Source organism: Mus pahari, chromosome 4 (genome assembly GCF_900095145.1).
Source record: "Mus pahari chromosome 4, PAHARI_EIJ_v1.1, whole genome shotgun sequence".
NCBI classification, from domain to species: domain Eukaryota; kingdom Metazoa; phylum Chordata; class Mammalia; order Rodentia; family Muridae; genus Mus; species Mus pahari.
Window position 1 is genome coordinate 97,959,732 of NC_034593.1, and position 12,344 is coordinate 97,972,075.

General features: G+C 44.7%; 1 protein-coding gene across 4 annotated transcripts in view; it reads left to right on the forward strand.

Moving 5' to 3' along the window:
• The window catches only part of Sort1 (sortilin 1), an 80,313-nt gene that overhangs the window by 36,897 nt on the left and 31,072 nt on the right, over nt 1–12,344 (forward strand). For all 4 annotated transcript variants that reach the window (XM_029537456.1, XM_029537458.1, XM_029537457.1 and 1 more), the window contains exons 4-6: nt 5,842–5,944; nt 6,881–7,045; nt 8,983–9,056. In XM_029537456.1, the coding sequence (XP_029393316.1) occupies nt 5,842–5,944; nt 6,881–7,045; nt 8,983–9,056 (342 nt within the window). The remainder of the gene's footprint in view (nt 1–5,841; nt 5,945–6,880; nt 7,046–8,982; nt 9,057–12,344) is intronic.

The window sequence follows — 12,344 nt, forward strand, 5'->3', positions numbered from 1 at the left end:
GAAGAAGAAGAAGAAGAAGAAGAAGAAGAAGAAGAAGAAGAAGAAGAAGAAGAAGAAGAAGAAGAAGAAGAAGAAGAAGAGGAGGAGGAGGAGGAGGAGGAGAAGGAAGGAGGAGGAGGAGGAGAGAAGAGAAGAGAAAGAAGAGAAAAGAGAAGAGAGAAGAGGGGAGAGGGGGATGGGAGAGAGGGGGGAGGGGAGGGGACAGAGCTGGTGCAAGAAGGCAAGAGTCAGGCACGCCTGGCTGTTGCTAGGTAACTGTGGGACAGAGCTTAGACAAAATGCTAACAGTATGAATTCAAATTCTGCCATTTTTTACCTGGCTTCTGTTTCAGGTCTATTATCCTTTTGGCACATTTTAATAAGCTACATTCTCCTGACTGATATTTTAACGGAAAATCTCAATGTAATTGGTTCACATTAGTTGTGATGGTTGTGTTTTGTAAAATTGTCAGAAATGCTGAGTCACTGAGCATAGTGGCACACAGCTTTGATGCCAGTTCTCTGCAGGCAAACATGCTCTACACAGCAAGGTTACAGCCAGCCAGGGCTGCAGAGTGAGACCCTGTCTCCAAGAAGAAGAAAAAAAGCAAAATCAAACAAAAACAGGTGCTGAGCAAGCGAGTGCTGAGTTCTTGCTCCTACAGGAAATACATGGTGAGCTTCCTTCAAGTCTGTTCATAATATTTCCAACCGATCAATAGATAACCTTGTCTCACTGTGTTTCTGTTTTAAAATATCTTATTGATATGTGTTGTCCCTTTGTTAGGCCGAGAGTACCACAGCTCTTACTCAAGTGAAGCTTACTAAGACACACGTTGCCTGCTTGAAGCACATTTAAGTTTCTTTGTGTTTAGAAACAACAGTATTTCAACAGGACACAGGAGAGCGACAGCATGGCTCTGAAAAGGATGCTTGTTCATAGTGTGAAAGTGGGCACTGCAGGCAGAGCATGGGCTTGTTGGTTTGGGTGGTTTGGGGGGGTGGCAGGGGGCTTACACTAGGCAAGCACTATTATACACTGAGCTCTGTTCTCAGGCCAAAGATTAGCTGGTGTAACTTCTGCTGGATACAAACCACCAGGATGGGGTTCATTTCTTTCTTTGGTTTTTGTTTTGTTTTGTTTCCTGTAAACATCTGCAGATAGCCATAAAAGCACCATGAGTATTGAACTTGAAATTACAAATAAATTTAAATGCATAGGCAGTTTGCAAATAATGTGTGAGAACTAAATACCAACTACACAAACATTTCCAATTAATGAAAACTACAAAACTGTAATTATTTTTGAATTAGACATCAACCTTACAGCTTTCCTTTTAGGAGCTGTAGTCATAATCACTGAGGAATGAGTCAAAGTACTAGAGAGCAGATTGAGGCTGAACGCGTGTGAGCTGCTCGCTGGGAAAGCCTGGGTTGCTGCGAGTACAGCTGTGTAGGTGATTCTATTAAGGAATCAGAAAGGAAACAAGGAGACCTATGTCTTAAAATGCTTCTGTATTCCACGACAGACAATGTTGAAATATAGATGCAAAGGCCACCATGCTGAGGTTTCAGACAGAACAAGCATGTGTTATCAGACAGTGGAGAAAAGGAGAAACTGTCTTAGGCCGTGGCTGAGCTGTGTCCTGATGTCCTGTGTTGTTAATATGGAAGATGGAAGTCACTAGTGAGGAAGAAACTGGAAATAGGTCGATGCATTTCTAAGCAAGGTGCTGAACTCAGACCTCAGCTTCCCGACAGCACACAGTGAGATGCAAAGGGAGAGAAATGACTTAAGACAGAGTTGTTAAGAGATGAAGCAGAATTTAAGGAATAAGAACTTAAGCCGAAAACCCTCAGTCCATCCATACTTCAAAGATTGTAACGTGAAGGAAATGGTCTAGAGGCCATTTGATGAAATATGCACCTGCAGCATTTAACTAACCACCAGCAGGGAGACTAACAGACGTGAGCTCGAGACGAAGTGGGAAGGGATGGAGGAGAGCTGAGATCTTCTTGAATTTGATAGGCGAGGGCTACAAATATTCAGCTAATGTGTACTGTTCTTCAAGACCAGGAAGAATGAGCCCAGAAACCATTCAGAGATCATCAAGGCGGCTTCTTCAGGTTCCAATTGGGATGGGGGTCAGGGCTCACAGGCTTGGTGGGCCAGATGTCTTTCACCTGAAGCTGCAGGTGCAGAGCTTCTGAGCCATTACACTTAGAACACACTTGTTAATCTCATGGCTGCACGATGCTTACTGTACCTGGAGTCTCACCCGTATTTGATTTAGATCTGTCATCATTTTAAATTGTCAACCTAATACAGCAGAGTTATCTGAAAATCTATTATCTACTCACTTATTTTGAGAGAGGGTCTCACTTTGTAGCCCTGGATGGCCTAGAACTTGTTATGTATAGCAGGCTGGCCTCAGACTTTCAGAGATTTGTCCTAGGTGCAACAATTAAAGGCATGCATTATCATACCCAGCAGGAAGAAAATCTTAGAGTCATCTAGATCAGGGTTGCTGTTAGCATGCCTGTGGAGGGTTTTCTTGATGATTAATTGAGGTGAGGTGATCCACCCCACTATGGGTTGCACCATTCCTTAAGCAGGGGCTCCTACCTCAGGTAGGGACTTAGATAGTTAGTGTTTAGGACATGAGAGCAAGGCCCTAGCTGACAGTATTAGTATCATTTAAAAGACTCCCACCCCCAGACATCTGCTTAACCTTTCTGCCCTACAACATTGCAATGATAAGATGGAAGTTTAAAGCCAAGTGTGTTGGCATATGCCTATAAGATCGACACTAGTAGGCTGGGACAGGAGGATGTGTTACATATTGAGTTCAAGCCTGGCTTCATAGCAAGACCCCCCATTAAAACAAATAAAACATGGCAGGAACTGGGCCTCACCAAACATGGACTTCCCCAGTGCCCTACTTGTGGGCTCCCCAGCCTCCAGAATATGGTATTCCATTAAATAGCTACATGGCTTAAATAATTTCTGTTCTGCACACTATTGTCCTTGGTGATGTCTGGAGTTGAAACTGTTCATGAGCATGTCCACACAGACAGACTAAAATGATCATTAATTTTGGGTAACCAGAGACAAAGCAGATGGTTTTACAGGGTTTTCATGGTTAGCAATCATTTGGTTACCATTTATAATTATATTGCGGTATGAAGTTTAGAAAATAGATTTCATTTTCAGGATGTTTTATTGGTTTCCAGTTCATGCTGATGCATATAATATACCAACAGTACCTACTTAACCCCCAAAGGTTAGCTCTACTCCATTTTCTCCTCTTGCTTAGACAGCTGAAGTAGTGGAAGGTTGTCGTGAATGTGTTTGTAGAGGGCAGGGATAGGCTCATTGTACCAAGTTCTTAAAAAGCAGACAGTTGTGCCAACAGGTTTGTGCAGGTTCCCAGGGGATGTTAGAAAGGAAGGAAGATTTGTAAACCAGAGATAATCAAGCTGCCATGGCGCCTCGCAACAGTTGTGTGAGCTGTGGATGGTGTACACCCTGCAGAGCTGGGCACTGCTTGTACTTCTCCTGCTGGCTGCCTAGAAGATAAGATCCTGTACTCCAAAGCCAGAGATAGGGCAGTAAAGGGAGCTGCTGGATGGTACCCACTCTCTATCTTATTAATCTAGGGACTGTGTGTGTGTGTGTGTGTGTGTGTGTGTGTGTGTGTGTGTAAGTCATCCTAGTCACTCTCAGACAATGTGATTTGCTTTATCATCCTTGGAGACTGTGAACAGGCATAGGCATATTTCTTATGCCTCTAGCTCCTACTGCCAAGTGGAGACTTTGGCCAGAGAAATGATGATTCTCAAGTAATAAGACAAAAGAATTCCCCACAAATAAGTTGTCTCTAGTTTGGGGCTAAGAATGAAAAGAACTGGACTGTGGTTTCAATTTTGTCTTTAATTGGCTACTTGGCTTTTGATAAATTTGCCTCCCTTGCATCTCCTGTGAATCACAGCAGCTGCACACAACGGTCTCCTTGGCTCTATGCATTTCTCATGTTCCTCAGTTGTGAATGTTTTCCCCAAACCTGTGGTGCCTTATTAGGTGATAAATGTAAACATTACCACAGATTTCTTCTGGCTCTGAGAAACTGGCATGCACTGTATTCACCAATGGATGATTTAAAGCTTTCTTATATTAGTTATTCTTTGATAATTTCATATGGATACACAGGATCACATCCCCTCTATCCCTCCCGCTGCTGCTCCTCCTCCTCCTCCTCCTCCTCTTTCTTCTTCTCCTTCTTCCCCTTCCCTCTCCCCTTCTCCTTCTTCCTTTTTCCTTTCCTCCTCTTCTTCCTCCTCTTCCTCCCCCTGCTTTTGCCCCTCCTCTTCTTTTCCGTTTTGTTTTTTGATAAGTCAGATCAGTGATTGTTGCCCATATGTGCATGGGTGTGAGGCCATCCACTAGAATATTGAGAAATTTACCAACAAACCAACAAAGAAGCATGCTTCTCTGTTCCCCATCAGCTACCAGTTGCCAGTAGCTCTTCAGTGAAGGGTGGGGCCTGGAGATCAGCTGCTCCATCTGTTTGGCTGGTGCAACATTGTGAGCATGATTGCCACAGCCCATCCCCACCCTCCAGCTCTGACATCCTTCTCATGTTCCCTGAGCTTGGCAGAGGGTGGGGATAATAAAGATGCCCCATTCATGGCTGAGCACTTAGTCTCCTGTCAGCCTTTTAGCCACTTGGCTGTGTCTGCATCAGCTGCTGCCCACTGCTTAGAAAAGTGTCTCTGACAAAGGTTGGGAGCAGCCCAGGTCTGCACCAGATCCAGCCTCTTTAAATTTAATAAATATTTTTGGCATGCTGTATCATTTAAATAGAGTTATGCACAGTATTAGACCTATCAGACAGCTACTGATTTCTATTGTTGTTCTTCTTTCTCAAAAAGATTTTGTTGATATTTCTCGCAGATCTAAACATGAAGTCAAGGGTCTCCCAGAGGCTTTGTCGGGATGGAATTTTAGGGGAAACTCTTGAGAAACCAAGGGTTAAATTTGACCATTTGCCTTCTCTAATTGTAGCTGTAACATGAGTTATGATTTACGCCTAGAGATGTTAACCTCTCTCAGGAAAGCATCAAGGTCACCATTACCTGATCACTGGCTTTACCATAAGTAATGTAAACTTAGAGGTTGTTAGGAACCCTTTGGCTGCAGTTAGCAGAAACTCAATTCAGACTGGCTTGACTAACAAGGACATTGCTGATTCACATAACTAAATACAGAGAAGCAACATGTTTCAGGGTCAGGTCTGTCTTCTGTTGTGTGCTCTTTTCTAGGATTCTAGAATTACCTCTGTTGCCCTTTCATTGTGGAAAAATAGTAAATTTTTTGCATTATATTCATATGTCAATTGTGGGGTTTCTCAACAATGGTGCTTCAGCATTTGGGCCCACATACTCTCTGCTGCAGGGCTACCTGTGCATTGCAGTGTGGTCAGCATTGGCTTTGCCTAAATAGTGTCTGGATTGTGATAATCAAAACTGTCTCTGGATAATCCACAATTGGGAGTGGAGAACACAACCACCCCATTGAGAACTACCAGCCTACAAAAAGACTGGCCATATTCAGCGAGTGGCTTATCTGGGAGGAAATGTGTTCCCTCGAAAATCTCAAGGGGAGGAAGACCCTCTTCTCTTCTTGGCTCAACATAAGTCACCTCACATCCCCTCTTGAAAGCTATCACTGGTGAGGAAGTGAAATTTCCCTCAGGCCAACCTCTCCCTGGCTGAGAAAATCATGAAAGAGGAATAAAGACTAAGAATTCCAGCACATCCATACCACACTCTAAGTATGCTTCTTTCTTCTCTCCCTGACAGTGAGGATTATGGAAAGAACTTTAAGGATATTACAAATCTCATCAATAACACCTTCATTCGGACGGAATTTGGCATGGCTATTGGTCCTGAGAACTCTGGAAAGGTGAGACTCATTCCTGCACGTGAAGTTGGTATTCCATAGCACCTGAAATACGTTCGTGTTGGAGCGACCCAGCAGTTCACAGTATTGTGTCTGTGAGGACTACTTTCAGTGAAAGGTTGTTTAGACCAAATTGGCCTGTGGCATGTCTTTGGGGGATTGACTTGATTGCATTAAGAAGCAGGAAGACCTAGCCCACTGTGAGCAGTATAATTCCCTAGGCAAAGGATCATGAATTAAGTATGGAAAGGACGCTAAGCAGAAGTAAGCATGCGTACACACTTGTATTCACTCTCTGCTTTTGACTGTGTATGTGACCAGCTGCTTCAAATTCTTGTCCAGAAAATGATGGGTTGTAATCTGGAAGTGTAAGCCAAATAAACCCTCTCTCTCCTGAGTTGTTTTTTGTCAGGGTGTCTTATCACAGCAACAGAAATGAAATTAGGACAGCATTTTAGTTGGGTATTGATATATTTTAAAATTCGATGTAGTTTGACATTGATTATAAAAGAATTGGATTTAGCACAGTTCTTTTTTTCCTGGTTCACATCCAGGATACACCAAACCCCTTCTTACATATGTGGTAGATAGCCAGCATTGTAACAGGCACTCCCTGTGACACTGTAATCATTGTGGAAACTATATCTCAAAACTAACCAGAGCCAAAATCATTATCACAGGTTTGGTGCATTGGCCCAATTCAGGATATCTTTTTTTTTTTTTTTTAATACATAAAACTTGGAGTGGTAAGTACTGTATCTTTATGATTTCTCTTTCTTTTGGATCTAAAATTTCCTTAACTAATACATGTGCACGTGCACACACACATGCATGCACACACCCACAGAGACATACGAGCATACACACACTCACTCACACCACCTTCCCAGGTATTCACAGTGTTCCTCTCTAACCCTGATGTCTCCTCTCCTCGGGCAGGTGATACTAACAGCAGAGGTGTCTGGGGGAAGCCGAGGCGGAAGAGTGTTCAGGTCATCAGACTTTGCCAAGAACTTTGTGCAAACAGATCTCCCCTTTCATCCTCTGACGCAGATGATGTACAGCCCCCAGAATTCTGATTATCTGTTAGCTCTCAGCACTGAAGTAAGTCCAGTTGAATTTGCCTTTCCTTGTTTACAGTGTCAAAATATACAGACTTTAAAGAATCTTCTGGCATGTTTACACTAGATTTCTTTCCAATGTCTCCTTACAATGAAATGTGTATTTTTACACTCTGTTCCTATCTGGGTGTGACTTCTGTATACCGCCTCTTCCAGGTATGTATGATGTATAATTGCTATTGTCTGTTTTTTAATGAATGGATATCTGCTGCTACTGGAATAATGAATCAGAGAACAGTTTGCAGTCATCTTTCTTGAGCTGCAAAGGATGAGTATAAATTGTCATCCTCCTAAGGTTACCGTTGTTACCAGAGGAGAGGAAGTTAAGAAGAGCCCAAAGACTGATGAGCCCCAGTCACTTTCTGATGGTCCAGGATATTTCTGCCCCACCCCCACTGAGGCTGCTCAGTGAGCTCTGTTGCTGGTAGAATTGAGATCGACAGACATCATGTTCTTAACTGCTGTATTTCAAAGCAGTGGTCAATCCCACCTTGAGGACCTCTTTTTGCTTGGCTCTATGAGCCCATTTTCTTTGGTTGTTCTACCTCTCTAGATGGTCCTTCTTGGCCTCTTGCATAAGCTCCCATCAGCTTACCCTTAGCTGCCTTCTGTTCATCTGACATTGAGCGGCCACTTCTCCTTGATTCTCCCCTCATAAAGGTTCTCACATCTTGCTTCCTGCTTGGCTTGCCCGAGGACCAGTAGATTCCTGTTTTGCTGACCCCAGGTATCTTCAAGTGTGTGTCCCACAGGCACCTCAAGTTCAGTTCCGCCTGAGCTTCGCTGCTCTTCTCTCATGCCTGCTCCTATAATATGTATAGTAATTAATGACACAATGTACCCCTGCTCCCACCCTGATGATGTTAGTGACTTACAGAGAGAGAGACAGAGACAGAAAGAAAGAGAAGTGTTGGAAGTCAGTTCTGTTCTGGCTTCATTTCTGGCTGATCCTATACCTCAAGACTGAGGTTAAAGACCTCGTTAACTCTTGCTGAACTAACTCACACATACTTACTTCATGTCCTACTTTTAACTGTGATGCGCTGACATCCATCTTTCCCATTCACATCTGTGGTTGTCACCTTAAAAAGACGAATCTGTGACCCCACTCTTAGAGTCCCATCCTGCTGGGAGCTCACAGTAAGAGCCAGGTCTGTCGGCCTGGCCAGGGAGGCATCCCCTGAACTCTCCTCACTTCTCTGAGTTCTATTAGCTCCTCAGCCTTCTCACCGTGGGATTTCACACCACTGTTTTTATCTTCATACTCCGTGTTTGCGCTCTTCCCGCCTTTGCTAGTCTTCGATGGTCTCCACTAGCGCTCCTGTCTCCCTTTAAGCATAGCACTCATCGCTGCTGTCAGTGTGGTGTTCTTCAGTCAACTGTCACAGTGCTATGTGCCACCACCTCTTCCACACTGGACCCGGTCCATAATACCATATGGTAGTGAGCTTTCTTAGTCATATCCCTTGATAAACTTCAAGATCATTGCGAGGTGGGAATGCGATGTCTAGTATGGTGCCTGGCACTCGGGGTGCTTTATATGATTGGTTGTTCTCAGTTCCAAGACCAGAAGGAGCCCGAGTAATCTGTGCGCGTGCATATGTACGTGTGCGGGTGTATGTGTGTGGGTGTACATGTTTGTGTGTGTATGTGTGCATGTGTGTACATGTGTGCATGTGTGTGTGCAGGTGTATATGTGTATGTACATGTGTATGCATGTGTACATGCTTGGGTGTGTATGTGTGCATGTGTGTACATGCTTGGGTGTGTATGTGTGCATGTGTGTGTGTGAGTGTGCATTGTTCAGGCAGCTCCAGTGTTTGTGTCTACTGTTCTGACTGGTTGTGAATTATTAAAGGTCTTGTAAGCAGCTGCACAGAATAAAGCTGGAATTTTGATAAGTTATTTATAATCTTTCAGAATGGCCTGTGGGTATCCAAGAATTTTGGGGAAAAATGGGAAGAAATCCACAAAGCAGTATGTTTGGCCAAATGGTGAGTAACGCAAGACTCCATCTGTCAGAGCCCTAAGCCTTAGAGCTGCCAAAAGTCACATGAATAAATAGCAAGTACTTGCTATATGTGCCAAGTGCTCTTCAGGGTCCCGTGAGGGATAGACAGGGCTGGGACACAGACCTGAATCTGGAGGAGCTTCTAATTGTACTGGAAAAAGACTTTGTCTCAATGAATGTTGTAAGGGCAGTGACTGCTGTCTACAGACTTTCCTTTCCTCCATAGCTGGTACCATCAATTGGAACAGAAAGCAAAGCTTTACTGTGGGGTCTTTGGTCCTTCCGTGTAGTTGGGCTTGCACTTCCTTGTCTAGCACTCCATTTTAGTTGCGTAAAACGCCGTGCTAACTCAGGAAGAGCTGAAAGTGCTTCCAGACTGCACAAGTGCCACCATTTGCAGTGTGAAAACACTCCCTTCCCTTGGCAGCATGCCCTGCTCCTCAGTGCCCGCCCAAAGGCCATGCAGCAGAAGCAGCTCTGACTTAGCAGCGACATTGCCTTTGTTCCAGCCTGGCTCTGTTACTAGTCAGTGGCTTACCCTCTCTGGGCTTCAGCTACCCCCTCGGTGAGAGGAGGCTTCTCACAGAATATGGAGGGTGGGGAAGCCTCAGAACTGCATTCTGAGTCTCTTTTCCACTGATGAGTTTTCTCAAGTCCAGTAATCTGGGTTCCCAGTGTATAGCAGATTGCAGCTGCCAGAGACGAGCTATGGTGCTGTTAGCAGCAAGCACACAGTAGCTTTAGAATTACAGTCTAAAAGCTGGAAGCAGGCAGGAAGACCATGAAAAAAAAAAGACAAAACTCAGAACAAAATTACTGCACCAGATAAAGGAAAGACACATATTTTGGCAGCATCTGACTTGATATGATTAATATTCATGGGAATGAACCATAATCTTAAGAGTTTAATGCATTCCACTTAGGGAACCAGAAGAAATAAATCATACATGTTTGAAATATATCTACCAAAATCACTTAAAATACTAGTTATGCTACTTAAACGAGGTGGGCCATTTCCAGAAGCAGTCATCAAATGATTTTATAGCGCTATCGTGTGCATGCACATCTGATTTTGTGGTCTGTGTTTTAATCAGTGGTGTTGGTACTAGATAGGACTTAACAGAAAGGAAGTCATTTTTATGGTGACTAAGTTAACGAATCACTCTCTTGTTTTCTTTCCTTTCCTTCCCTTTCTTCCTCCCCCTCCTCCTCCTCTTCTTCCTCCTCCTCCTCTTCCTCCTCCTCTTCCTCCTCCTCCTCCTCCTCCTCCTCCTCTTCTTCTTCTTCTTCTTCTTCTTTTACTTTTTTAAGAAATTTAATTGCTTAGCTTCAAATTCAAAGTAGCTAGGCTGCTGGGGCAAGTAACTCACCTTTGAGACCTTTGATCTCTTAGAATTACAGCCCAAAAAAGCTGAAAAAAGCATGCTCAAACCCAGAACCTTTAGCTGCTGCAATCTATAAGTGCTATCTATCAGGGCCTAGATCTCATTCCTTGCAAACTGCCTTTCCAAGTTTCATTTTAAATAATTCAACTTCTGACCTAGTTGTCTATTTGAGATGGAAGAGCTAAATTATTTAGCTCATAAAAAGCACTGAGCTAAATTCAGATGGCAAACCACAAAGCCTGAAACCTAGCAACTGATCTGAAGATGCCAGTCCATGAGGCAGGTACAATATGGCACACGTGCTATGAAAACAACCCACTAGATGACAAATGAATGGCCAGCGGTTTGTGTAAGAGGACGCAGGGCTCTACAACAGGGCTTCTCACAGGCTGACATCTAATCCACTGGGCCACAAAGTTGTTCGAAAAGAGATTCTTACCTTCATTATCAACAACATACTGGGCTAGAGGAGTCATTATTGAGGGAGCTGTTCTGTGCTCTTTGAATGTTTAAAAGCATCCTGGCTTGTACCTCCTAGATGCCAGGAGTCATTCCTGCCTGCTTCTCTCCCTTCCTCATTTGTGCCAACCAAAACCACTTCGAAGTGTTCATGGGAGGCAGAACTTCCCTTGTTAAGAATCCACTGCTCTAGCATTAAAAAAAAAGGGGGGGGGCTTCCAGTCAAAGTGATAAGGAGAGCCCCCATAAGAGGGCTAGTCTTTAAACTAGTGCTGAAAGATTGTGAGGCTATGAGGTTGTGGTTTAGTAACACAAGAGAGAAGCTCCTCACTATGGGGAGATGGTGTGACCCTGGAGGCAGATTTGAAAGGTATGTACATCAATGTGTCTGGAAGATTCTCACAATAAAGTAGATGATGGTAGGAGACAGCGGAGCCTAGGCTGTGGGCTGCCCCACCAGTGGACCATCGGAACACAGCTTCTCTACTTGTCCTTTTGAATTCTCGCTATAACCCTGACTAAACACAGCATGCAGTATGCCAGTTGTCAGGGGCGGGTGTGGGGGAGAGGGAGTGGGAGAAAGCCCGCATCCCGCCAGCATTCCGGTGCTCAGGGCGGGTGGACGCAGAAGGACTGCCACATGCTTTCCACACTGCCCCTGGTGGGTGTCTGGCCGTGGGAAGCTACGGACCCAGCCCGCAGGGGTGGATAAGGAGCAGCCCTAGGTAGCAGGTTCTCAACCTCGGGCATCCCAGACACCACTGGACACAGGAAGAGCTGAGAACAGAATGCAGGCCCCAGGAGTGGCTCGGTTAGCCCTGGGGCTGAAGGGAGGAGAGGGCAGGGAGAGAAGGGGGCACTGGGTGGTTCCCACTGGCAGGAGGTTAGACAAGGCTCATTAGGGGAAAGCCTATCCCATGATAAGCAGAGACGGTCTGTGGTTTTAGAGCTTTATTGTAGAAAGGCAGGGAGAAAGAGGGAAGGTAGAAAGAAAGAGAGGCCAGCCATGGCAGCATAGAGAGAGGGGGGAAAGGGAGAGAGAGAAGAAGGGCTAGAGAGGAGAGTACTAACAGTGAAAGTTAAAGAGAGGGAGGAGGGGCCAAGCAGCCCCTCTTATAGTGGGCTGGGCTATCAGGTAACTGTGGGGAGGAGCACACCTGGCTATGGTCAGGTAACTATGGGGGTGGAGTCTAGCCAGAATGCCAGAAACTTGGAACATTGTCTTCGTGACTTCTAGTCAAAGAATTATGGAGTTGGGGGCTCTGTGGTGTCAGGCACCTGTCTCTGGGAATGTGGCTCGGTGTTCTGTCCCTTGTAGAGTTTTCTACTGGGTCGCTAGAGCAAGGCTCATTCAACCAAAATAGACTGCCTTATCATGGCGGGGCTGTTACCCACACCAGCGACTTTGTGACTAGGCCACCATAGTC